Source organism: Dipodomys ordii, unplaced genomic scaffold (genome assembly GCF_000151885.1).
Source record: "Dipodomys ordii isolate 6190 unplaced genomic scaffold, Dord_2.0 Scaffold19, whole genome shotgun sequence".
Taxonomy (NCBI): Eukaryota; Metazoa; Chordata; class Mammalia; order Rodentia; family Heteromyidae; genus Dipodomys; species Dipodomys ordii.
In genome coordinates this window covers 12,606,286-12,633,573 of record NW_012267235.1, presented here as the reverse complement: position 1 = coordinate 12,633,573, position 27,288 = coordinate 12,606,286, and the positions used below count along the sequence as shown (strand labels likewise).

The 27,288-nt window shown below is 44.5% G+C and overlaps 1 protein-coding gene across 1 annotated transcript; it reads right to left on the bottom strand.

Moving 5' to 3' along the window:
• Positions 1–390: 390 nt before the first annotated feature.
• LOC105983203 (arachidonate 15-lipoxygenase-like) lies at positions 391–10,325 on the bottom strand. Its single transcript, XM_013013040.1, has 14 exons — positions 10,191–10,325; positions 7,793–7,997; positions 7,385–7,466; positions 7,173–7,295; positions 6,448–6,551; positions 6,097–6,257; positions 5,630–5,773; positions 4,187–4,396; positions 2,217–2,303; positions 1,949–2,118; positions 1,703–1,824; positions 1,157–1,257; positions 872–1,039; positions 391–762 (listed from the first exon to the last, which is right to left on the bottom strand). The coding sequence occupies exons 1-14, from the start codon at positions 10,323–10,325 to the stop codon at positions 583–585; spliced, it is 1,992 nt and encodes a 663-aa protein (XP_012868494.1). The 3' UTR covers positions 391–582.
• Positions 10,326–27,288: the final 16,963 nt, after the last annotated feature.

Genomic DNA, 27,288 nt, shown 5'->3' with positions numbered 1-27,288 from the left:
CTAGGCGAGCACTCTACTGCTGAGCCACCTTCCCAGCCTCTAACTTGTCATTTTCTAAGTGAACCAGGAAATGAAAATCATGAGAGTTGACAATTCTTTGGAATTTTTGGGTCGAAGGTTTTGTCCTAAGGATGTGTGCTAAATTGTATCCAGTTAGAAGGAGGAAATATAATATATCAATACATGGTAGAATTTTTAAGCGGTTCTTTTAATTATTCAAAGTATCAATCTTTATTGTTCATCTCAATTTAAGTTCAAAATTTAATATGACCTTGTAAAATGTGTAAGAAGTATACATTATCACTTGATTGAATTTTTGAAAAGGCATTCTAAATTTGGCTATTATTTTCTCTAAAAAGAAAAGTGAGCAAGAGATTGGAAGAAGGGAGTCTGGAGAAGCAGATACTAGGAAATGTGGCTGAAAGATCACATGTCCACCAAGGGCCCAGACATGGTCACAGTCACTCTTTAGGGGAGGGTGAGCCAGGAGAAGCCAGCAGGGCTTGGCAGGGAGGACTGGAACCACGAAGGGGTGGGGATGGGGGAGGGGAAGGGTGTGGACACAAGCACAAGCTGGGGCACTCAGATGGCCACACTGTTTTCCACCAGGCTGGGCCTCAGGTATTCGTAAGGTATGTCCAGGCTCTCATTTCGTGCTTCAATTTCCTTATCCAGCTCAGCCAGCTCCTCCCTGAACTTCTTCAACATAGCCTTCGCCTCCAGGCTTGAAAAGTACTCTTCACGGTGCTGGCCCAGAGGAACCTGGGGTGGAGAGAGCAAGACACATCATGACCTACCTTCCTAGACACTTTGGAAGGGGGGCACACTTCCCTTTGCCTCCATCCTCAAAATCCAGACCTCTGACTCTCACCATAACACACTGGGGTCTGCCCAGGTGCCAAATGATGGTCATCTGGAGACTAGCCAGATAGGGATTGGGCAGTGTATCCATCAGGGTCTCCATGGTCGCATCCTTGGTGGTCGGCGGGGGCAGCCGCATGGTGCAGGGGGCATTAGGGACCCAAGAGAACCAATCCAGCTAGAAGAGTAGGGATTTAGAGTCAAGAGCTGCTGAGCATGAGAACCGTTAGCCCACCTGCTCACAGCCCTTTCCTGACTCCAACCCAAATTCCCAGATGTCTCTGCCGGGACATACCTGGCCCAGGTGGACAGAAGAGTGCTGGCCAGTGCAGGTGAAGATGCACATGGTGACAAACTGGCAAGCCTGGGCCCGAGTCTCCAGAGATGTGGGAAACCCTACAAGAGGGGGCTCCAGTTATGATGCCCACCCAGCCCCCAGGCCCAGAGAGCAGGCACAGGCAGGAGGACAGGGCTGGCAAAAGACACCACCACATGAGAATAGGTGGGGCAGGAAGCAGGAAGAGGCCTGCTGCTGGCTCCCCATCAGTGGGGTGCTGCTGCTGGCTCACACACTCAAGGATGCGAATTGCTCAGGTGTTTAGTTACATCTCCTTGGTACCACAGAGGAAATACTGACACCGTGGCAATGGGCAAATGCTACAGGTTAGGACTTCTTCTGGAGAGCCTGATGGGAAGCACTTAGTAGTTAGTTAGTAAGTAGTTAGTAGTTAGTAACGCTTTGAGGGTTTTCCCAGGGGTTGAAAAGGCTTCTGGAAAGTTCCCTAAAAGTAAAATGGGTCCATGGAGGAGTTTTAGAACCCAGGACAAGGTCATCTACTACCTCGGTCCTGGGCACCTTGCAGGCCAGTTTCAGTGATCTCTCGACACCAGTGCTGCAGCTCATGGTCCTCTCTCACAGCCTCATCCGTCTTATAATAGAGATCCAGAATACCCTCCACATACCTGCCAGGCAAGGGCCAGAGCACGAGAGCTGAAGCCCTCTGCTCTTGCCCACTGGCCAGTTCTGTTCTCCTAAGCCTTCTCCTTCTCCCCACCCCCACCTGCCCTGTGTTCCCTCTTCCCTCACCGGTGGATGACTTCCCACAGCCGCAGTGCATCTTGAGCATAGTAGGATGACTTGACATCCAGGAGGCCTCGCTCTTTCAGGTCATCAGGGGGGCAGAAGGAACTGTAAGTCACCAGGTTTCCAGATCTCCTGAGTAGGTCTATGTGGCCGCCCCCACCTGTGTTGGCTAACTAAGGAGCAAAAAGGGGCAGAGTCAGGCAAATTGGCTTCCCTGAAATCAAAGCCAGAAGGGAGAGTGATCTTGGAATCCCTATTTTCTGTCCCTTACCTGGTCAAATACTCCACCTTCAGAGACTAAGGCATTTCTGGCCCGGAGGTTGATTTCCATGGTGTATCGCAGGTGAGGATGCAGAAGCTAGAGAGAAAGGGCAAAGTGTGGAAGAGGCAGGAGGCAGGACACTGGTAAACAGGATTGAGAGGAGGAAAAGCACAGATCTCTAATAAAAACACAGACCTAAGGATCAGGGGACCACAACACCAAGTTTATCACTAAAGTACATTGTTATGCTTATCACTGCTCTCTCGAAGGACCTTCATGGGACAATTTTCTTGTCTTTACTCCTCCCATGATGTCAATGCTACTTGGTCTTCTCCCCAATGGGTGTGTATCTTTTTCTGTATCATATTTGGGGGCTGGGCATTTTTTCAAATGCCTAGTAATGCCAACATTTGGAAGGGTAAGGCAGGAAGATCAAATACTAAGGTCAATTTGGGCTACATAGTAAGACATTGGTTCAAGACGTTCTCAATGATTTTCACCCATTGAGTAGGCGTGACATTATGTGATTCCAGAGCATTGTGTTTTCCCTGCTGTCCCAGTGGGGCTTCTTTCTGTATTTCTCATAGACCAACTGTATTCTGGCTCCATGGCTTGTGCACTAATTGTTCTGCCAGCCTGAAGCATTCTGGCCCTAGATCATCTCATTGGCTGGCTCCTTCTTGTCTTGTTCTATTGGTCATTACTCAAATGATACTTTCCCAACTAAATTCACCACCACATCACCCTGTTCTACTTCTCTGCGTCTGGCTTTTTATCATGTTCAATATCAACAGCTTTTTGCTGTCTTAACCTTACTAGAGGTGATATTTCAAGAGATCGCGTTCTTGCCTGATACAGATGTAGTACTAGCATCTAGAATATTGGCCTTGTCTGGGAAGGCATCTAAGGTCCTGGGGCTTGAACCCAGGGCTTGGATATTGTCTCTGAGATGTTTTTTGTTTTGTTTTTGTTTTGCTCAAGGGTAGTGCTCTACAGTTGAGGCACAGCTCCACTTCTGGCTTTTTCTTCTTTTTTTGGTGGCTAATTGGATAAGAGTCTCCCAGACTTGTGGGTGGGAATTGAAGGGAAAAACAGGAGAGAACAAAGGAAGGAGTCACTTGTCCAAAAAGAAATGTACTTATTACCTGACTTATGTTACTATAACCCCTTGTACATCACTTTTTTTTGGGGGGGAGGTCTGGTCATGGGGCCTGAACTCTGGGCCTGGGCGCTGTCCCTCAGCTCTTCAGCTCAAGGCTAGTGCTACAGCGCTACTTCCAGCTTTTTTCTTTTTGCTTATGTGGTGCTGAGGAATTGAACCCAGGGTCTCAGGCATGCAAGGCAAGAGCTCTACCACTGAGCCACCTTCCCAGCCCCTGTACATCATCTTTTTAATAACAATTGTTAATTAATTAAAAGAAAAGAGTCTCAGGGATTTTCCTGCCTGGGTTGGCTTTGAACTGCAATCCTCACATCTTAACCTCCTGAGTAGCTATTATTGCAGGCATGGGCCTAGATAGATAGATAGATAGATAGATAGATAGATAGATAGATAGATAGATAGCTCAATAGACAGACTCCAATCAACCCAGATGCTCTTCTTGGCCGGAGCCCCTTTAACAGGTACTATTAATTACTCTGAACTTTTTCAAAGACTATAGGAAAGAATGTTCTGTGTTATTTTCATGAAACTGTTGGATCTGCTTCATTTCCCTGTATCTTTATGCGTTGTATGAATATCTGTGTTTTATAAATGAAAGGAATAAGAGTTTTGACTCGTTTCCCTTGGAATCACTTTCATCCCAATGGGAAGTCACATCACCCATGGAAACTGCAGGTCAGTCCACCTCACACTACCCTGCTCTCTTGCCTTCCACTGATGGGCTATTCCTACACCAACTCTCGTGAGAGAATGCCCAGCAGGGCTGTGTGAGGATGAGAGGAGAGAGGCTGACAGAAGACTGGGAATAAGCTGGTACCTTGTAGATGGGATGTATCGTCGGAAGACACCTCATGGTGGCCACAGCAAAGACCTCGGCCATCAAGTGACCCCTCAGAAGATGGGACTGCAGCTCATGAAGCTGAAAGTCACAGCTGCGCACCCAGCATTTGGCCAGGAGCCACACGACGGGGGGATCCGTGGGCAGGAAAATTGGGGGTGGGGTGGATCCGATTTTTGGCAGTTCAAGCTAGAGCAAGGATAAGAGTGGAGAGGAAGAAGCTGGAGGAGGGCTGAGTGCCAGAGGCCCAGCCATTGCCCTCTCCTGCACCTGTCCCCTCTCCTTTGCTCCTCCAAAGTTGCCTGGCTCCTTTTCACTGCAGCTGCCCAGGCCAGCTGCCATTTCTCCCCATGGTCTCCCGCCATTCACTGTGGTGTGCTGCACAGTGCAGACCTGAGTGCCTTCAGCCTCTGCAGGAAGTGAGCCTCCACCACCTCCACCAGCCTCGGCTTCCCCTTTCAGTACCCTCAGTATGGCGGGGGGGGGACTTGCCTCCTTCATCCCACACTCCTGTGAAGAAATCTCAGGCTTTCCCCAAGCTTCAATCTGATTTCTGCATAAAGAACTGGAAGTCTCTAGTGATCTAAAGCTTATGAAAAGAATTGAACGCCTCCCTATACCTGAAAATTGGCAGGACAAAAGCACATTTATATCCTGCTTGTTCAATTTGTGAAGTATTGTCCCCAAACTTGCCTTTTTCCTCTCTTTGAATCCAGGCTGCTTAAATTTCCCTCTGTTCTTCTGTGCATCTTCTCCATACTTATGGTAAGTCACTAATGGGGGATGCTATCTCCTCCCACAGCCATAGCACAAGACCCTAGTTTCTTCAGACAGAACTTCAATCCATCCTAAATGCAACTGCTATCTACAATGGCATTTCCGGCAGCCTTTCCCACCTCCCCATGCTTCTACCCCTTACCTTGCCTAAGGCCAGGCCAACTCACCTCACATTATTCCTCCACACTCTGTCCAATTATTCACAGGCACTCTTACAACTTCACCTAAGTCGCTTAGCCAAATCCATCTTGACCCTCGGGTCTTGTAAGGGCCCCTCCCACAATACCTGCCTTCAGAACTATATGCAGCACAAAAACAGACAGACAGACAAATATATAACAGACAGATGGAAAGATAGATAGACAGACAGACAGATAGATGATAGATACACAGACAGATAGAAAAATAGATGGACAGATGTGTAACACTAACACAGATTAGATCACATAGTCTTTCTCTCCAGGGAGACTGCAAACCCCTAAGAATCACACTTTGCACCTATCCTCCCCCCCGCCCCCCGCAAATGCCTCCTCCAGTGCCTTAGCACCTCACCTGTGCTGGAGTGAGAGTGCTCACTGAACTTGGATGGGGCAGGCTGACTGAGAAGACCAACCATGGTAGAACAGAACTCCGGGGGCCTCTCACCTGGATGGCCATGGGTAAGAGTTGCCCATCAGGCTGCAGTTTCAGCAGGACCAGAGGGGCAGCCAGGAACTGCTGCCTAAAATGGATGACATTGGCCTTGATCCCATCCAGCAGGGAGAAGTCAGCTACAAACAGTGTCCCTCCCTGGACAAGAGAGAGGGCAAGGGCTACTGTCAGCATCAGGCGTCTCCTTCCCACCCTGACTCCCCAAATGATTACAAGAGAGAAAATGGCTAGCTTGTCTCCACCACCTCCTTACATGGTGCTGTGGATTGTGAGATTAGTGTCACCTCATCCTGAAGCCATATCCATCTGAATTAGGCTTAATTTCAGAGAAGAGGAAATAGATGATCAGAGAGCTTAGCTATCTTGCCTACGATCACAGAACTTACAACAGCAGAATACAAACCCAAGTCTGCTCAACCCTACAATGCTCTAGATTTTTCCCAGAACCCCCATGTTCATACCTTGAGCTCCTTCTCCAGCTGGGCCTGCAGTTCCTCCATCCCAGGAGGGAACACCAGGCGAGCAGGAAAACTGACACAGCGCCTCAGCAGCATGGGGTTGGCGCCATTGAGAAACTGGTACCCAAAGAATGCATCCTCCTTCCAGGAATCTCGAACCCGTTCTGAGGATGGCAATTGACTGTGCTAAGGCATCCTAGCTCCTGGTCCTTGTAATCCCTACCAAACCATCCCCACGTGAGCCCGTCCTGACAGAGTCACCCAAGCCTCTGCTCTCCATACCCAGATCTTTGAAGTTTCCTAATTCAAGATGGATTCGGGGAATATGGGAAGTATTGGAGCAAGGAAACTGACCAGCCAGCTTGCCATAGCTACTCTTAAAGACACAGTCAAAGTCATCAGGATGAGTCCAGTGAGTCAAAGCATTTATGGGTAGTTTCACAACAAAGCTTGCCAGCCTGCAGGGAGAATGGGGTACATTGGACTGTTATTCTTAGACCCCCCCCCAACATCACAGCCACAGGCATCAGTAATGGTCCGGCCTGTAAGGAAATTGAGTCATGAGGTTATTGGAATAGCAAGACCAGAAAGCAAACTCAACAGGCTTTTTTAGGGAGTGAAGCCTGGAAAAAACAACCAAGTCTCCTTTAGGGTTGCTGAACAGGATATGGCACCTGGCCATACTACTAGAACTCTTTAATTATTACACAGAAAGAGGGCAATGGGGGAGGGGGTGGGGCAGAAGACATCAGCGTGAGATGGAGGCCAAGTGTGTGAGCAATGTTATTTCGACTGAGGAGTTTCAAGGTTTCAGCAGCCTCTGTGTATACCAGGGGTGTCAGCAGCAGACCTTGGTTTCAGGCTCTCTTCCAAGACTGCTGGTGCATTTGTTCAGAGAGTAAGGGAGAGAAGATGGTTCAGGGGTCTGCAGCAAGAACACTGGTAAGATATGGCTGTCTGAGGGGAGGTGAGTGCTTTAAGAAAAAGCATTTTCCATCACAGCTCTGTTCAGTCCACGAGCCCACTGACCTCCACCAGGCAGGTCACCTTCCCCTCCCGCCCGCTGCCCTTGCTCTCACCCCACAACCAGGGAAGTTTCAAACTCCATTAGCTTGTCTTCCAGAAATCGCTCATCAGCAGGGAGGTCAGATAAGCATTTCCCAACCATGTTCAGGATTAAGCCAGCCTTCCAGTTCCCCCACCTGGGCAAGACACAAACCGATGCATGGGTCCTGCAGAAGGTTTAGCAGTTCAGTGTGGGGTAACCTGGAGTCAGGGGAGGAGGACTAACCTGTACACCTTCTCTCTCTCTTTCAGCTCTTCTTCTCTGTGTTTCTTGAACAGGCCCTGAGTGTCCTCAACCACAGTGCAGGCTGGGTGAAAGGAGGAGGAGGAGGGCATTGTGGGAATCCACCCAAGGCTCTGCCTCCTGCCTGCAGGCTCTTCTTGCCCCTCCCCTGGCTTTTGTGACTCCACAGTCAAGGCAGCTTCAGAGACAGTGGCTAAAAATTCTTCTGCAAATTACAAGATGCAGCTTTTTCCACATGATATGCCGTAGGAAAGGCAATGATCATGGTTGCATTTTTGAAACTTACTGGAACAATCTTCCCTCTTTGACTCCTGCCTGCCACATTCCAGAACAGATGTGGCAACCTTCTGGGTATGGAAGGGGTTTCCTGTGTCCTGAGCCTCTACTTACCGGTGCCCTCTGGAAGGGTCAGGGTACCTCTGCCTTCCAGCCAGCGGTAACAAGGAAACCTGTATTCGGCCCCTCTATCTCCAGGGCCCTTCACAGAGATCCAGTTGCAGAACCAGGCATCATCCTGGACAAAGTGTGATTTTTGCAGTTTCACAAACAGCAGTGGCCCAAGGTACTCTGACACATCCACCTTGAATTCTTCTTCCTGCAGGTGACAGTGAAGTACAGTAAGGGTGGTGCGCTCCAGGTGTTCCACAGCCAACTTGACAAGAAGGAAGGGAGTGTGTATAGAGCCTGAGGCGCCATGACCAGATTTGAGTTACCAAGTCTCTCATCCCAGATTGAAGGGGTAGAGACAAAATGGACAAGTGCATCCCATTCTTCATCTTCCTCCCTATAGCCACCCTGCCAAGTGCTGGGCAAAGGACTGAGCACCAGGCACAGAGTCTCAGCCAGCACACACTTGTGCTGGGAGACAGTGCTGACCAGTTATTGCTGAGTCCCTGCCAACACTGAGGGCTAGCAAGGACCCCTCTCATCTGAAGTAGGCTTCTCTCCCAGCAAAGATCTTAAGATAGAGAAAGACCTGGCTAGGGTTGATGACAGCAAGGAGAAAATGAGAAAGACTGCCAGGTGGAGCCATGCAGAGGGCAGAGAGACCTCCTCAGGACTTATGCACAGGTAGCAACCTTGGGGGCTTAGGGAGAGGGATAATCTTAGAGGTGCAGACAGGGGAACAACATTATAGAATTATTTTTGCAATTGGATCTCATTTTTGACTGTGTTGATCTACATTATAACCTTGCTACTCACATTTACCATACAGCTGGAATGACAAGTAAACACCATTGAAGCTAGACTGGTGTGTGTGGGGGGGGGAAGGGGTTCTAATAAAATTTTAACCTAGGCTGGCCTTGAACTGTGATCCTCTTGATTTCAGTCTCCTAAGTTGTAAAGATTATAGGCATGAGCCACCAGCAACCAACTGGTCGCTTTGTTTCTAAATGAACTCTCTTTTCAATGATTTGGCCTTCATTTTCATCACAAGTAATAGTAGCTGTGAAATCATGTACATAGTGACTTATTTATTTTAACACAAACTAAAATAAACACATTTTGTTCATATAAAAAAAAACATTGTAGAGTACCACAACATTATAGAGTACCAGGTCTGGAGAGACAGCAGGACCAAGAATCCCTAAGGTTAATCCAAGGGCTTTGGAGCAGGAGCCATTCGATTTTTTGTTGGGGGGGGGGGGAAGGGCTTCAACTCTGGGACTGGACTCTGTCTCTGAGCTTTGCCACTCAAGAATAACACTCTGCCACCTTGAGCCACAGGGCCACTTCTGGTTTTCTGGTGGTTAATTGGAGCTAAGAGACTCATGCACTTTGCTGCTTAGGCTGGCTTTGAACCTTAATCCTCAGCTCTCAGCCTCCTGAGTAGGTGGGATGACATGCTTGAGCTTCTGGCACCGGAAGCATTCACATGTTTTACGTAGCACAATGTTTTAAGGGTGGGAGTGTATTGGGGAATGATTGTTCTGGCTTTAGAAGGCTCTGGAACCGAGGCCACCAGGCCAGTTAGGAAAGTCAAGGCACATTGGAGGCCAAGGAGAATATTAGGACAAGGAGGCCAATTGTACAGGAGATGAAACTGACGTAGCTTACTCCATTCTTAGTCACAGGGAGGAGAAGGGATGGAAATAGGAGGAGAGGCATGGGAGGGATAGGGATAAAGCTCCTTTCCAGTGCTCCTCTGAAGGGTTTAATGGCACAGGCATCTGGATCTGTGGATCTGGGAAAAGGCTGGACAGATGACAAGAATTTGGGGTTTGTGGGAGGGATAAAGGAAAAGGCCAGGACTGGATTAGAACAGCAGGTAGATGTGAGCAGAGAGGAGGGTCCAGAAACCACAAATTCTCAGGTCTTCTTCCTCCTTCTTTTACCCCCCCCTCCCATCACACCACCCATTCCACCCCCTTCCCATCCCACCACTCACTCCACCCCAAGAGCCTCTCCAACAGAATTGGAAACAACAGATTAAAAGACAATACAACATGAAACCTAGAGAGCAAGCAAGCAGGACAGTGGCCTCTGCAGAGATCACTAACTTTGAAGACAAGAGAACTGTGAGGAATGAGGTGTACAGATGAGTCTAGCGTCCCTGGTATCCCTGGGATGCCAGGTAACAGAAACAGAGAGAGCTGCCTGCTTGCCAGCAGCTTCTCTGGAGCACTTCATTCCCAGACTCGGCAGATTCCCAGATTCATTCTCAGATTCAGCACCTACACTCCCTGCATGGGGTGCATGTGTTCTCTGCTGAGATGGGGAGCCAGGCCCTGCTCTGGTGGTCTCCCCATCCTGGCGTAGCACACCCCACCCAGCTCCCATGGCTCACCTTGGCCCGGGAGGGTCGCAGCAGCACCCCCAGGGCAGACTGGCCTTTCTGACCTATCAGCCACATCTGCACAGAGTTGTTGGAGCCCGCGAACAAGGAGCTGCCGCTGGAGACGAGAATGCGGTAGACAACCATGGTCCTCACAGATCAGATGCTTCGATGTGAAGATGCTGACAGTGAGGGAAAGTTGGTGTGCTAAATATCCTAGCTCAATCCCCGCCTTCTTGGAAACCTTGCTAGGGGTTGGGGTGTGGGTGTCAGGTGTCCAATCAACTCCACCCCTCAGGATGTATCAGGCCACAGCTCCACCAGCCTAGACTCTGCATAACCTCAAAGGCGGGGCCTTGGCCTAGGCAAAGCTACCAATCACTATTTTAATTGGAGCCAATGGGAAGGGTAAGTAGATGAAGATTTCAGCAAAAAAAAAAAAGGGCAGAAAGGAATAAACACTTAGTCCAGTACAAAAACCAAGTGAAGGGCCAGGCGCTGGTGGCTCACACCTACAATCCTAACCCATCTGGAGTCTGAGATGTGAGAAATGCAGTCCAAAGAGAGCCCAGGCAAAAAAGTCTGTGAGACTCTGGTATTCAACTAACCACCAGAAAACTAGAAGTGGAGCTATGGCTCAAAGTGGTAGAGTGCTAGCCTTGAGCAGAAGAGCTTAGGCTCTGAGTTCAAGACACACTACTGACAAAAAAAAGGGAGGGAGGGAAGAAAAAGAGACAGTAAGAGAGAAAGCAAGAGAGAAAGAGGGAAGGAAGGAAAGAAGAAAGGAAAGAAGAAAGAAAGAAAAGAAGGAAGGAAGGAAGGGAGAGAGGGAGGGAAGAAAAGAGGGAGGGAAGGAGGGAAAGAAAAAAAAGGAAAGAAAGCAAGGAAGGAAGAAAGAAAAAAAGTAAAGGAAAGAAAGGAAGGAAGGAGCAAGAGAAAGAAAGAAAACCAAGTAAAAAGAAGACATGCTTGGGAACAGGTGTGACTGGGTTGAGGGCCATGGCTGGGAGTCCCTTTAGACTTAAAATGCACACACAGTAGCCTCATCAATCATTTCATCCACCACGCTCAAGAGTGCACAGAGGGTGGGGGAAATCAGAGAACAGACAATACTTCCTGTGGTTATTTGCAAAAGAGCATTGATTTGGGCCACCACATTAATTTGACCAACTATGCACATTTCCCTTCTCTGTGTCATGTACTGGGCTCATTTCTTATGGGTTTAAAAGTCGCATGCAGGTAACCAGTGGCGCATACCTGTAATCCTAGCTAGTCAGGAGGCTGAGATGTGAGTATTGCAGTTTGAATCCAACCTGGGCAGGAAAGTCTGTGACACTCTTATGTCCATTGAAGCACCAAAAAGCCGGAAATGGAGCTGTGGATTGAGTGTTAGAGTGCTAACCTTGAGAGAGAGAGAGAAAAAAAAAACTTATGGACAGTACGTAGGTCCTTAGTTCAAGCTCTAGGTCTGCCATGCTTGTGTACATTCGCATACACACCCACACCCACACCCCCCACCTCTGCATCTCTATGACCTGCGGTATTAAAAAAAAAAAGCCCTTCCTAACCTTATTTGCCCTTCAAGGTGGGAGATGTTTGTTGCCCCCAAACCTACCACATTGTTCACTGGAAGAAAGAACTTTTTTCTGGAAAATTCTAATCATCCTTCTACTTTCTGATTGTACTTCTGTTTCACATTAGTATCAATTATAGTAGAATACTAGAGGATTCTTCTTTCACCACATCAAAGATTCAGCTCCCTCTCTAGTACTTTCTTTTGTCTATCTTCTACTACTCACACCAGAGATGGCATTGTAGCCTTGTATATGTCTCTGTCCCCTTATAGGTGTGATCACAGTACATTCGGTTAGGTTTCCCCAAGGTTTCATACAAGGTCAGGGCTTGTGAGTACCAAGAAATGTTTGATAAACTCCACCTGAACTGAAAAAAACAAATATCAATAATCCCTTCCTCCGGGGACACAGATTAAGCTAGTACCTTCAGTAATATAAATAATAAGGAAAGGATAAACTAAAATCTGGTGCTCCCATCAATTACAAGCTGGAATTTCACAAGGACAACTGTCAGAATGAGTCACCCGTTTACATTTGCCTGACAATTCTCAAAAGAGCATTAAGAGCATTCTGTGGGCAGCAAGTATGACTCAAATGATAAAACACTTGCTTAACAAGCACAACCCTTTGTGTTAAAAACCCACTACACACATGAAGAAGAGGAGGAAAGGATTTTCAGCCAATCACAATGCTTTAGAAACTGGACATCAGAGGTCAGATAATGATACAAGCAGGAAAAAAGGCTATTCTGCCATGTGCCTTAGGAGGAACTGAACTGTGAGACACTATGAAATGCTGTTTGCCAAACTAGAAACATCCATAGAAAGATTTTTTTTGTCAGTTGTGGGGCTTGAACTCTGAGCCTGGGCGCTGTCCCTCAGCTCTTCAGCTCAAGACGAGCGCTCTACCACTTGAGCCACCGCGCCACTTCCATTTTTTGGGGTGGTTTATTGGAGATAAGAGTCTCATGGCCTTTCTTGCCTGGGCTGACTTGCAACTGCAGTCCTCAGATCTTAGCCTCCTGAGTAGCTAGGATTACAGGCGTGAGCCACAGGTGCCCAGCGAAGGATAGTAATTTATAGTGAAGCACAATGGGAAAATTTAGACTTCAGAATGAAATACTGATATTGGGTTTAAGTTGTGCCATTTTGGCCTTGGCATCATCCTAATATCTTAATAGCTGATGGGGACTTCTCACACTGTGTGAGTTGTGTCATGAGTTGTTAAGCTCCAGGAAAGTCTTGCTCCAGAAAATACTTCCTTTTGGTTGTTTTTGTTCCCCCATAGAAAACTCCCTTGATTACCTCTGATTGTTTCCCCTAGATAATTTTCTTTGCTTATGTATAATATGCTTTTGTAAGTATAGTTCTTCACACCAATCGTGGGTTTTTTTTGCCTTTATAAGCTTTGTAATAACTGCATTCAGGGTGCAGGTTCTTTGGGACATGAGTCTGCTCACAGTTGCCAGCTTTCTAATAGAGTCCCTATTCTACCTCTCAAAATGTGGCTTCCTTGTATCTTATGGATCAATTGCCCCCCATGACAAAAATACCCTGATGTGCTTCCTGGATTCACACAAGATGGGGAGAGAGCATGAAAATAGAACAAAACAACAGTTGGTCTTGGAGGAATGACTTCAGATTTCAGAACTAAAATCCAAATGAATCTGGATCAACTTCTGAGGGTAAATCTAGATCAAGTAGTAGAGATGAGTAAAAAGCAAAGCAAGAGCACAAGGCCTGAGTTTAAGCCCCAGTACACACATCTGGAATTAAGTTCTCAACAAACTAAAAGGAGGCTTTTGGAATGGAGATGCTAAGCAATTGACTCAGGACATATTTGGGGCCTTCTCTGCTATGTCCTAAGTGGAAGCAAGGTCAAGAGTTAGGAAATCTAGCCATTATTGACCTAGTATTGACCATTTGAGGCCCATTGTATGGGTGGGAGCGGGGGTGGGGAGATATCTGGCTTGTTCATCTGATTTCTGCAGAAGTTAGTTTGACTTGCAAGGTGTGTTGCTACACAGGTTGTAAGACAGAGTTTTGTTGGAGGGATGGTGGTGTGTGTGTGTGTGTGTGTGTGTGTGTGTGTGTGTGTGTCCTAAGGCTTGACTGCAAGGCCTAGGCTCTGTCCCTAAGCTGTTTTTGCTAAAGTCTTGTTCTCTACTACTTGAGCCACAACTCCACTTCTGGCTTTTTTGGTAGTTAATTGGAGATAAGAGTCTCATGGACTTTCCAGCCTGAGCTGAGATCCTCAGATCTCAGCCTCCTGAGTAGCTAGTATTACAGGTGTGAGCCACTGTGCCTGGCTAGAGTTCTGGTTTTTATATTTGAGTCATGCCACTTTTCTGTTGTATATATGTATCTCACTAGCACTGTATGAATTCCAATTCCTCTGTATCCCTACCAGTACTTAATCTTGTTAGCCTGTGGTAGAGGGAGGCGGTTTGTTTGCAGAAGGCTGAGGATCTGTAGTCAGCTAGTCAAGAGGGCAAGCCATTGTGGTTTAATTTACGTTTTGTTAGTGACTAATTACAGTGAGGGTTTTGTGTATTTGATGTTTCTTAATCTATTTCCATATCATAGCTATTCAAACTTTTGCTCTATGTGTGTGTATGCATGTGTGTGTGTGTGTGTGTGTGTGTGTGTGTGTGTGTGTGTGTGTGTGTGTTCATGTGCATGTCCCTTAGTGGAGTTTGAACTCAGGGCCTTTCATTCATGCTTGGCTTTTTCACTTAAAGTTGACAGTCTTCCACTTGAACCATATTTTTTGGGGGGAGGGGGGCCTGAACTCTGGGCCTGGGCGCTGTCCCTCAGCTCTTCAGCTCAAGGCTAGCATTCTACCACTTGAGCCACAGCGCCACTCTGGCTTTTTTGCTTATGTGGTGCTGAGGAATCGAACCTAGGGCCTTATGCATGCAAAGCAAGCGCTCTACCACTGAGCCACCTTCCCAGCCCCACTTGAACCATATTTTTACTTCTGGGATTTCACTTATTAATTGGGTATTCGAGTTTCACAGTTTTATCTATCTGAGCTGTCTTAGAACCACAAAGTTCAGAACCCAGTCTCATGAGTAGCTAGAATTACAGGTGTGAGCCACCAATACCTGGAAGTTTGCCATTTTAATTCAGCTATTTTTTCCCTCCTTCTTTAGTTTAAGCGTACTTTATAGACATTATTTCAGATGTAAGTCCTTTGTAAGATGTATGATTTACAAATATTGTCTCCCACAAAATAAGGTTTCAGTAAGAATCTCTTTTCATCTTTTAGCAGAGATGTCTTAAGCAGAGCAGTTTTGTCATTACTGTTTTAGTTTTTTTGAGAAAGGCTCTTAGTATTATCCCAGGCTGGCCTCTTGGTCATGACCTTCTTGCCTTAGTGCTCACCAGTGAGGGAATTATATGCCAAAGCTGTCAGTCATGATAAAGTACAATTCACCAAATGTCTTGCTGTTTTCTTCCCCATGTAGGATTCTCTTCTAGTTTTTATTTTTGAAGATTTATGACCTCACATTTCAAATAAGCCTCTGATCTATTCTGATTAAATATAAAGTATAAAGGTGAGTTACATTCATGTTTTACATTTTGAGTATTTGTGCACAAATGGTGCTCTCTAGTACCATTTCTTTTCTTTTCTTTTTTTTTTTTTTTGTCGGTCGTGGGGCTTGAACTCTGGGCTTGGGCGCTGTCCCTGTGCTCTTCAGCTCAAGGTGAGCACTCTACCGCTTGAGCCACAGTGCCACTTCCCAGTACCATTTCTTTAAAACGCTATTTTTCTTCATTGAATTGTCTTTGCACCTTTGCCAAATATCCGTGGAACATATTTGTATCTACTTTTGGAGTACCCTTTTTTTTCATGATCTATGAGGTTTCTGTTGTATCATTTTCTTGAACTATTTTAAAAATGATTTTACTATCTTTAAGTAGTTGTATTGTTGTAAGGTGAATCATCCCAGAAGCCATATTTTGGAATATAGAATATTGGAGTCTTTATTATACAGTTAACAGGCTGCCTGTTGTTACAAATACACATAACAGAGCTAGGAAACATGCTAAAGATGCAAGAAATAACAAAAGCAATACCAACAAGCTAATTCAGCTTCCATGGAGAGCTGAATTGGGACTCCATGATGACTGGAGATGAGCCAGAAGACAGGAGACAGGGCATGACCACAGAGACACATGTGGCGTGGCATAATGGCGGCGAGGCTGGTCCGGGCCTAAATAGGTGGCGCAAGGGGCAGATCCTCAGGAAATTCCCAGTCCCAGGCACTAGACTGGTAGATTCAGTAACCTATCAGCCAAGTGCCTGCCCCTGCCTCCAGGGATCCAGGTATGCCCATTACCTGGGAGGCAGGTTATGGGCAAGGGGTTTTCTTCCCCCAGTATGAGGACAAGATGCCAGACCCTAACATCCACCATGTGGCCAATAGGTGGCTGGCCAGACCTGACCTCCTTACTTCAGTATAAAGGAGTTGCCATTCAACAAAGCAGTTTATGAAAATAGTGCATCTTGATCAATGTCGACCCTTTCAACATTCCCATCTTCCCCTCTTAACCCACTCCTTTCCTCATGTTTGTTCATGTTTCAGTTTTTGTTGTTGTTGTTGTCATCTCACAAAGCGAAATATGGATACTGGGTGTCAGTAACGTCAGCTTCTTCACACTGCCATCTTGGCATTTTAGTAGATGATGGGAACTTTCCAGGAACCCTAGAATTGAAATAGGTTATTCTGTGAAGTGCAGATTTGTTTAAGTTGTGTCATGAGTTATTTAGTTTAAGGGAAATCTTGCTCCAGAGAATATTTGCCCCCAGTTGTCCTTGATTCCCGCCCCCCACACTAGAAAACTGTTCTTTGGTTGCCCCTGATTGTTCCCTCTAGATAGTTTGCTTTGCTTATATGTGACACATTTTTATTAGTTTAATTCCTCACACCATTCATGTGGGGTTTTTTTTTGTCCTTTATAAGCTTTGTAAGAACTACATTGGGGCTATAGGTTCTTTGAGACATGAATCTGCTAGCAGTCACCAGCTTCGCAATAAAGACTCCTGATGCAACTTCTGATAATGTGGCTTCTCTATATCTTAGTGATTGAATTCCCATATAACAAAAGCAGTTTATGTTTACAATGCATCTGTGTCATAACTTCAACATCTTCACACACACCCCTTACACCAACCTCTTCCTTTATTTTTCTCAATTCTGTAGTATATACAATGCATTCTTGCCCACATTCTTCTACCCCTTCACTTGGCTACACCCTCCCCTCTCTCCAGTACCCATTTCCTTCTAATTCTGTTGTTGGGCTTTGACTTAGTCTTTCTAAAGAATTACTCTGTTTGAGCTCTCCATAGAATCTATTATACTTCAGTTAATTCACTCACTTGCTTACCACCCAGTGTTTTTACTTACAGATTTATAGTCACATTCTTGCTATCACAAGTGAGGGAAACCATGTAACTTGTGTTTCTCTGTGTTTAGCTAGAAGAATTAACATGGTGAAAATGGCAATACTGCCCAAAGCAATTTAGAAATTCCATGCAATACACATCAGAATCCCCAAAGCATTCTTTAATGACATAGAGAAAGCAATCTAAAAATTCATATGGAATAACAGAAGACCCTGAATAACAGAAGCAATCCTTAGCAGGAAGGACAGTATTGCAAGAATAACAATACCAAACTTGAAACTCTTTTACAAAGCCATATAATGGAAACAGTTTGTACTGGCACAAGATTAGGCCTGAGGAGGGCCAGGATGTGACCTAGCAGGAGGGGAAGGTAACTGCTTCCAGGTCTGCCAGTTACCTAGGTAACAGATACTGGGCGGAAAGTTAGCCAACAGGTAGGGAGGTGTCCCTGTGCAGACCTTACAGATTCCATGCCTCAATGAAAGACCACAAATCAGAGAACTATTATAGAAATGGATAGGGAAAACATTAGGCACAGGTTGAAACTTTCTAAGATCCAGATATGCCACATTTCAGACTTGATAAATGGGACTGCATTAAAAGTTTCTGAATGGCAAAGAACGTAGCAAACAAGCTAAATAGAAGGCCCACCGAATGGGAGATTTTTCTTTATACCACCCACACATCACACAATACATACAACTTAAAAATTAAACCCTCAAGGAATCAATAACACAATTAATAAATGGGCTAATTGTTAGGAAAATGGAGGAGAAAGGAACAGGTGGGACTTGTTCTCAAGCAATCTTTCTATAGAATGAAGGTTGTATCAGGAGGTGGGGCTGGAGTTAGGCTTTTATGGGGTCTGAGCATGGAGACAGAGGTTATCAAAAAGGCCATTAGGGCTGGGGGAGTTGGGAACTTTCAGTAAGGCCCACAATGGAATGTTTACAGCCAGGCTTAAGTTGGATTGTCCTGCCTGCATCAAGCACATCCACACATATCTGGGGTTTTGCCTGATGTCCATATACACCTGGGATTCCATCTTTGGATACATAAAAAGGTTGGGCCAAGAGGGGAGAGTTAAGTCGTTCACATTTTGTCTTCAGATAAATAAAAAGATTGGTCTAGGAGAGGACACTGGGGAAAGAGTTAGCAGTTGTCTTTGCTAACTACTTCCTGTTGACATGGAGGCATCATTTCAGGCATTGGTCTTCTATTAGGTCTTATGTTGGTTAGACCTCTTCTTTGTTGAGGGGCTAGAGTTTTGTGGGCCAGGTATCTTCTCTGTTAAGGGGTTGGTATCCTGTGGACATGAAGAACTCTATCACCTTTTGGGGTTTGAAAGTTCAGATGCGTTCCTGAAGAAAATCAGAAAAAACATTTGACAAGACAGGGGTCTACAGATATTGCCAGTACAATCATGATAATTAGGCCCACAATCTATAGAAAGGAGAGTGGAAAAGAAAAAAAAATGAATGACTTGGCTAGTTCCTATCTCCTGTGTTCCAGGCAGTCTTGGAGTTGGTGAATCATGTCCCTTACTACTTTTGGTGACTGGTTAGGGGAAAGCATGGCAGACTAGTTAAGATTTAGCAGTCAGAAGGGGGCTAGATTAGAGTGGTTAAGGTCCCAGTGGGGAAGCTTTCATCATTTCTTGAATTACAGATGTCTGGACTATAGAGGTGGGAGGCCCACTACAAATAGAAATAGCAGGTAATAGATATAAGTTCCTTTCCAGTTAAAAGGTAGACAGGTATAAACATTAGATAGGCATGCTTATTATCTATTTTCTTTTGACCTCCCAGTTCTGGTTAGTTTTGAAAGGGAAAGTGAATGGGACTCCATTTAAGATTTGACACTATTCCCTCTTATCTGCAGTTTTTCCATCTGCCTCTGGACAGACTCTCATTCTCAGGACGAGCTTTGTCCCAGGAGTCTATTTGCTTATTGCAGGGATGGCTTCTCCCATTTGACATTTTTGCTCATTGCTGGGATGGCATATCCTAGTTGGTATTTTTGCTGGTTTCTGGGATGGTGTGTCCCAGTTGACCGATGTTCTGTCCCACATTGGAGGGGCAGGTGATTGATTAAATGAAAGGTGTTGTTTTTTGTTTTTAAATTTTGCTGAAACCCTTTTTATTTTCAATTGAAGCAACAAGGAGATCAGTAGAAATAGTTTTTAAGCAGGGCTTACTTGAAACTTATTAAGAATACATGTTAAGTTTGACCAGTAAATATTTTCAAGAGTTATCTATCCCTCAGTGGGTCTGATTAAATGCGGCAGAGGGTAAAATCGGTAATGACAACATTCAATAATAGACATGATGAGAGTTTTTAAACAGCAACTGATTAAACAATCTAGTTAATGTTTAAATGAATGTAGCACGTTAGGATACTAATTAAAGTTGAAACCATTGTTACTAAATCAAACCTTTTTACAATCAATAATGCAGGAAAATGATCCTGTATCCAAGGCAGCTCACATCCTTGGGAAACAGACTTTAGTCAGCAAAAATAAACAAACTCTTAAGTGAACTTTGGTTTACACAATTACTTTTATAGATGGACATAAAGAGGGGCTGGTTTTACATCAGTGTATTAATCTTGACCTTATTTAAACCACAGCCAATCAGTGGTAGAGCACTTGCCTTGCATGCAAGAGGCCCTGGGTTCGATTCCCCAGCACCACATAAGCAAAAAGAAAAAAAGTCGGAAGTGGCGCTGTGGTTCAAGTGGTAGAGCGCTAGCCTTGAGCTGAAGAGCTGAGGGACAGCGCCCAGGCCCAGAGTTCAGGCCCCATGACCGGACCCAAAAAATAAATAAATAAATATCACAGCCAACTTACATACCAACTTTACTAATGTTTTGTAATAATTTACTAATGTTTTATAACTTTAAGACATAGTCATACCATCTGCTACTTACTCAAACCTTCAGTAATCTTAATTCTTTCTCCCTTTCAGAACAAACATTTATGACAATTCTTACTCCCCAAAGCCTTTCTCATCCAAAGAAATCATTCTTATTTCCTCAATTCTTTTCCCAAGCCTTTTTTCTTAATATTATGCCATAACTCTTAGACATGTTTGCTCAAATCCAATGAGCATCGAGCCATTAAGTCTTGGTTTTCTCAGAACAGCATCATGAGTAACAGCAATTTGCTGTTACTCAATCCACAGTCAGATTGATGGGGAAGAGCAGTTTGCTAGATTTTTGTTCAAATCCAAACTGTCCTTTCTCCTTTTCAAGAGAATAGACTCACATTCTAAGTATAATTGATTACCAAGGTTAGAAAGGGAGCTATTTACTAAAAAGTTTACAGTTTTCTCCATCACAGTTGTCTAGAGCTTAGTAGCTGGCAGATACTGCTGGAGGAGGTTATGAGGTCAGTGGGGAGCTTCTACTCAAAAAAGTGTCTCATTCCTTTTACTCTTTCATCATTCATCTTATTCCTTCTATTGCTAAAGATTTTTCCTTCTAACAAGCAGCACACTTGATAACTACTTTGACATAGATTTACATTCCACACATAGGGCTGCTGGTCACAAGCAGCACAGATGATAGTTACAATTGCAGTTAAAAAGCAAATAATGTCAGGAAATATAAGTATTAAAAATATCAATATTCAAGACAGAAGCACTTTAGTTTGATAGAAAAAGAACTTTTTTTCTCACACCACAATGACAGTGTTTATGTATTACAATGAGATTATTTTGAACATGTTCACACACACACACACACACACACACACACATACACACACTTGTGCATAAGAGCATTAAGGCATGCTTAGGTTTTTTTAAAATGAAAATTGGCTGTAAGTTTTCTGGAATTTCAGTGGCAAAGACATTTTTGCCCCTTGCATGTTAGAATGATATAGTCAATGCTAGAAAAACAAGCAACACCAACAATATACAAGACAAAACTTAGGACACAAAACTTTTACCACCACCAACAGAAATAAACAGAATCTCCATGCTTAAACATTGATGAACAAGAACAGGAAATCTTGGAAACTGTTTTTTGTAAGGCTTGGTGAAAGAGTGGGGGTTGAATGAAAATCTACTACATGACCTTTGTGTCTTCCTAGGTATTTCTCTAGAGCCTGCAAAGAGAATTGGGAGAGGTGCCCAAACCAGATTTTCAAGGAGAGGAGGTAGCACTTCTAAATTCTTGTAGACATTTTTTAAGGGGGAGGCAGCACGAAGAAAGGCTTAAGGAGATTATGTTTCAGCAGTTGGATAGTGCTATTGGGTAGCAAAGAGGTGAAAGGGAAGGATTTCTTGAGGGGGCCTTCTTCAGCCTTTTAGAAGAGTTCTAAGAATCCAGATTATGAAATGAGTAGACTCAGGAAAGAGAAAAGGAATAGTGTCTGAGTCTCCAAAACAAAAAAGGACAGGTTTGTTTGGATTATGCTATGTAACTGCTCCCATTATGGAATTTTGGGGCAGGGGGGAAAAATTACCAAACTATTTAAGTAGAAGAGAAAAACTGGCTCTAGTGTGTTTGGCTGCCAGCCACTGTCAGCCAAGGAGCCAGAACAGAGGCCCATTTTCACAGTGGTCTGGCATTGGGGGGGGGGGTGCATTTTGGAGCTACATGGCAGTAGACAAGAGTTGGTATTAGACTTTGGGAAGTCTCTTTTTTACCTTTGAGGCTTACACCTACCCCCTACCCTGTGTCAGCCAAGCAGGCCTAGAAGGCACAGGGGCAATGGGTGACAAATGGAGTGTAATTAGAAAGAACAGCTTTAGCTTTGATAATCTGGAGCAACTGCAGAGTGGAAGAATGTAGTTACAAGAGCAAGGGTGGAGAAAAGCTTGGGCTGAGAGACCCTCTGACTACTTTTGTTGGAGAAATTTGTGAGGTCAAAAGTGCAAGCCATAGCCAGGTGCCAGTGGCTCACGCCTGTAATCCTAGCTACTCAAGAGGCTGAGATCTGAGGATCATGGTTCAAAGACAGCCTGGGCAGGAAAGGACATGAAACTCTTATCTCCAGAAAACTAGAAGTGAAGTGGTACTGTGGCTCAAGTGGTAGAGTGCTGGCCTTGAGCTGAAGAGCTGAGGGACAGCACTTAGACCCAGAGTTCAAGCCCCATGACCGACCCAAAAAAAGTGCAAGCCCAGGATGTGTTGTTTTTTTTTTTCAAGACAAAACCTAGAGGGGATCCCCCGAACTCAGCCTGCATCTTCCTCCCAAAGGCACAAGCCAAAAGGCTGTAGGCTGGAATGGAGGCAGTCTCATGGCAAATGATCTCTGGTCTGGAGGTCATCAGAGAGAGAGACAGAGAGGGAAAAAAAAGGAAGGAGGAGAAAGACAGATTGAATTACTACAAGATAAGAAAGTTATCTTTCTAGCTTGGTAGGTGATGACAAAGAAGGTGAACAAAAAAACAAACAAAGTAGGGCAAAGCAGTGGGGAGAGGGAGAAGAGGGGTCTGGAGCAGAGGTAGAAGGCAGCTGGGTGTAGGGACTTCAAACACTTTGCAGTTTTGTTTTCAGTCAGTAATATCAAATTGAAAGTACCAAACTCAGGCTCAAGTTTGTACTGAGGCCAGATCTAGGTATATAAACAAATTAAGTTTGGGGGCTGCTGAAGTTTGGGGGCTGCAATTAAGAATCCATTTTGGAACATGGTAGTACTACAGAGTGACCTGTCCAGCCACCAAGGGCTTCCCTGAGGCTTAAGAAAGGCAGATGGACAGATCCCAATAATTAGCACAGGGCATCACCAAGGTCTTAATTAAAGTTGGTTATGGGGTCAGTCAAATGTGAGAGATTCCTGAAGTCTCTGTGATCCCCACAGACAGAAAGAGGAGGGACTTGTGGAGACCCCAGGTTCATGTCAAAGTGCCTCTACCACAGACCACAGCAAGTTTCCTTGTCCTAAAGGCTTCTGGATGGTGGATGAAGTTGGTCAAATGTCAAAGGGCCTCCTGCCTGGAGATTGAGAGTCTGAGGATAGGCAAGAGAGAGAAAGAGGTTAGGAAGGGAGAAGGCCTACTTCAGGTTTTATACAGTCAATCAATAATACCTTAAGCCATGCAGGGTGCTGTCCAGGAGTCATGCACTGCTTACATAGGGAAAAGGTCATGAGAACTCAGGGAGTTCATGTTGAAACTGGTGGCCTTTTAGCTCAAAATAGTAAGCACAGTAGGCTCTGTGCTCCCAGAGGTGGATCTTTGAGGCTTTGAAAAGAGGGGGGGTAACCAAAGACTTGATGAGAAGTGGTCAGGAGGCAGGGGGCCTCTCAGTGGAGGAGAGCCAGTTACTCCTGATACTTTTCTTCTCCCAGGTTTCAGCACCAAATATTAGGAAGAAGGAGGAAAAGGGAACAGGTGAGACTTGATCTCAACAGGTGAGCACTGTTTATTGAGGCACAGCAGCAAGGAAAAGCAACCTCTCCACGGCATGAAGGTTGTGAAAGGAGGTGGGGCTGGAGTTAGGCTTTTATGGGTCTGAGCAAGGAGACAGAGGTTATCAGAAAAGCCATGAGGGCTGGGGGATTCAAGGATTTTCAGTAAGGCACACAATGAAATGTTTACACAATGAAATATTACCTGCTTCAAGCACATCCACATATACATAGGGTTTGCCTGATGTCCATATGCACCTGAGATAATACCATGGGAGTCAATCCTTCACTAAAGAGACTTCTCAGAAGAAGTAAAAATGGCCAATAGGCACAAGAAAAAAATGTTCAACATTTGTGGCCATGAAGGCAGTGAAAATCAAAACGAAACTGAGGTTCCTCCTCACCCCAGTTAGAATGCATTATCAATAAAAATACTAATGAGGATATGATCACTGTTGATGGGAATAGAAGCTTGTTCAGCTCCTCTGGAAAGCCATTTGGGGGAGAAAAGAGGTCCCTCAAAAAACTAAACATCAAACTATGCAATGACCCAGCAATTTTACTCCTAGGCATTTTATCCGATAGAACACAACAAGGCTAATCTAAAGCCATCAGCACAACCATGTTCATTGCACCATTTATAGGCAATCATCCCAGACAAATAGATCAAGAAAATGTGGTATATATATATACAATGGAATTCTATGCATCTATCATACCATTTGTAATGAAATGGAAAGACCCGAACTATTTTTATTGTCTTTAAGCAGTTGTACAAATGAGTTGCCATTTAACAAAGCAGGTTATGAATACAATACATCTTGATCAATGTCACCTCTTTCAATATTCTCACCCACCTGACCCCTAACCACCCCTACTCTCATTCTTCTTAATTGTGTAGGCTATGCCCTTCTTTTCTCTTCATTCATTGTCCTCTTGGCTCCACCCCGACCCCTTTCAAGTACCTGCTTCCTGTTGCCTGTTGTTAATTTAGTTGAACTTTGACTTTGCCTTTTTAAGGAATTATAGTATTTGTTTCCCCTTGCATCTACCATATTTAAATTAATACATTTGTATACACTTACATACAAACCCATCTGTTTACTTATATATTGATACACTAAATATAGCTATGATCTATATTTTATCTTTCAGTTAATAGCATAGCCTTGATTAGTAGAGATTTACAAGTCTTTGATCATAATAGTGTGAATCTTGAGATTTTGTCTGCATTTCCAAAACTGTTTTAGCTCTTCCATTTTCTTAATCTTTGGTATCAATTTCATAATCAGCTTCTGAGAGTCACAAAATTTCTGATGAGTTATTATTATTTTACTGGGATAGAAGTGAATCCATATAAATATATATGAATATCATAACAATTGTCTCCCAATCCATGAACAGGTATATATCTCCTTTATTTAGTATTCTCTTAGTTTTGTCATTTGTACTTTGTAGTTTCCAACATATAGGCAATATACATATTTTGTTAGATTTACATCTAAGTCTTTTGTTTTATGGTGAGGTTGCAAATAAGTGAAATATGGATAATGGGTCTAACTGACACCAACTTGGCCACATGGTGGATGATAGGGAATTGGTTTAACTGGCACCATCTGGTCTTTATGGTAGAGGCAGGGAAGTTCCACCCCAAGGGATGATGGGCATGTCCTAGAGGTGGGGGCAGGGCCTTAGACAATAAGTCCAAGTAGCAAAAGTTAAGTCCAGTCTTGGGCCATAAACTCTCAAGCTCCCTGTGACCCTGTCCCCTGACCGGGACGCTATTTTAGGCATGGAGGATCTCAGGGGTGATTGTGCCAAACCTGGTGTCTTATGTCTCCTGGCTGTCCTCCAGTCACCCTGGTGTCCTACTTCAGCTCTCCATTGAAGTTTGTCTGCTGCAGATCTTTGGAACAAGAGTCTACCTGTAGTCACCCGCTCTCCAATAAAGACTCCCAATTTGACCTCTCAAAAATGTGGCTTCTCTCTTTCTCATGATCAAGTTCCCATACAACCTAAGTAGACATTGGTGTACTACATGATTTCGCAGCTCAGAGTAGAATCTCTTAGGATCAGAGAAAAGTGACTAGGTGGTATAATATCTCTCTCTCTCTCTCTCTCTCTCTCTCTCTCTCTGTCTCCTCTCTGTCAGTCCTGGGGCTTGATCTCAGGGCTTAGATACTGGCTCTGAGCTTCTTTTAATCAAGGCCAGTGCTCTACCACTTGAGCTACAGCTCCACTTCTGGCTTTTTTTTTTTTTAGTGGTTTATTGGAGTTAAGACTCTTATAGACTTTCCTGCCCAGGCTGGCCATTCTCCCTTTGATCTCCACTTCCTTGAGTTCCTTGAATAAGCTTCAGGTGTCTTTAACCCCCAGCCCATGTGAGAAGAAACTGCTGGGATTTCTACTGCGGGCCTTTCCCTATCATTGTGGGTTTCTGCCCCTTCCTTGTTCTCCAGGACTCCTGTGTCAATTTTGGAAATCGATTTTTTTTCATGTGTTTCTGTTTATTGGTGTTGATTTTGGTGTAGTTTACATGTTTCTTTTATGTCCTGCATAAACAATGTCACAACTACTATAGCTCAAATCTCAATCTCCTGCTGAATTGATTGTTGTAATGATCCTCATTGAAGGATAGAGTATACCCTTGAATTTAAAAATACAATTTTTTAAATCTGAATTTCCCCAAAAGTAACTTGATCCGGGGCTGGGAAGGTGGCTCAGTGGTAGAGCACTTGCCTTGCATGCTCGAGGTCCTGGGTTCGATTCCTCAGCACCACATAAGAAAAAAGCCGGAAGTGGCACTGTGGCTCAAGTGGTAGAGTGCTAGCCTTGAGCTGAAGAGCTGAGGGACAGCGCCCAGGCCCAGAGTTCAGGCCCCACGACCGGACCCAAAAAAAAAAAGTAACTTGATCCTTTAAAAGTAGCTTCAAACTAGGGGAAGAAAAAAGGAGGAAAGGTTAGCTAAAGCAAGTTCTCTGGAGAAACAGCCAAAGCAACTTTCATGGACAAAGCTTCTAAAAACGTTTCTACAAATTTTAGGATGTGGCTTTTGCAGATCTGATATGCCATGGGAAAGGCACTGATAGTGGTTGTGCTTCTGCAACTTACCGGAGCAAACCTCCTCTGTGACAATTCCCAAAGACCCCTGCCCTCCATGTCCTAGCCACACAGGTGCCACATATATGCTTCCCCTAAAATCTCCTGTTATTCTTCACATTCCTCTCCACAATGGGCTACTGAAGGTTCTAGATGGTCTTCCACCCCTCTCCCAATGACAGCAGGTTGCCATTTATCACCATGATCACCCCTGCCTTACTTCAGATATTAGTTCCAAGTTTCTCACTATTTTCCCTGTGTTTTTGACTGACAAACTATAAAGTCCCACCACCCCTCTCTTCAGCTTTAGTTTGTTTAATTGGCTCACAGAACTTAAGAAAAACCAATGCTCACTGCTTTTGTTTTGATCAAATTTATTTATTTTTTAAATTTCTTTTTCTTGGTCATGAGGCTTGAACTCCGGGCCTGGAAGCTGTCTCTGAGCTCTTTTTGCTCAACACTAGCACTCTACCACTTTTTTTTTTTTTTTGGTCAGTCATGGGTGTTGAACTCTGAGCCTTGGTGCTGTTGATTAGCTCTTCAGCTCAAGGTAAGTGCTCTACCACTTGAACCACAGCACCACTACCAGTTTTCTGGTGGTTAATTGGAGATAAGAGTATCACAGACATTCCTGCCCTGGCTGGCTTTGAACCGCAGTCCTCAGATC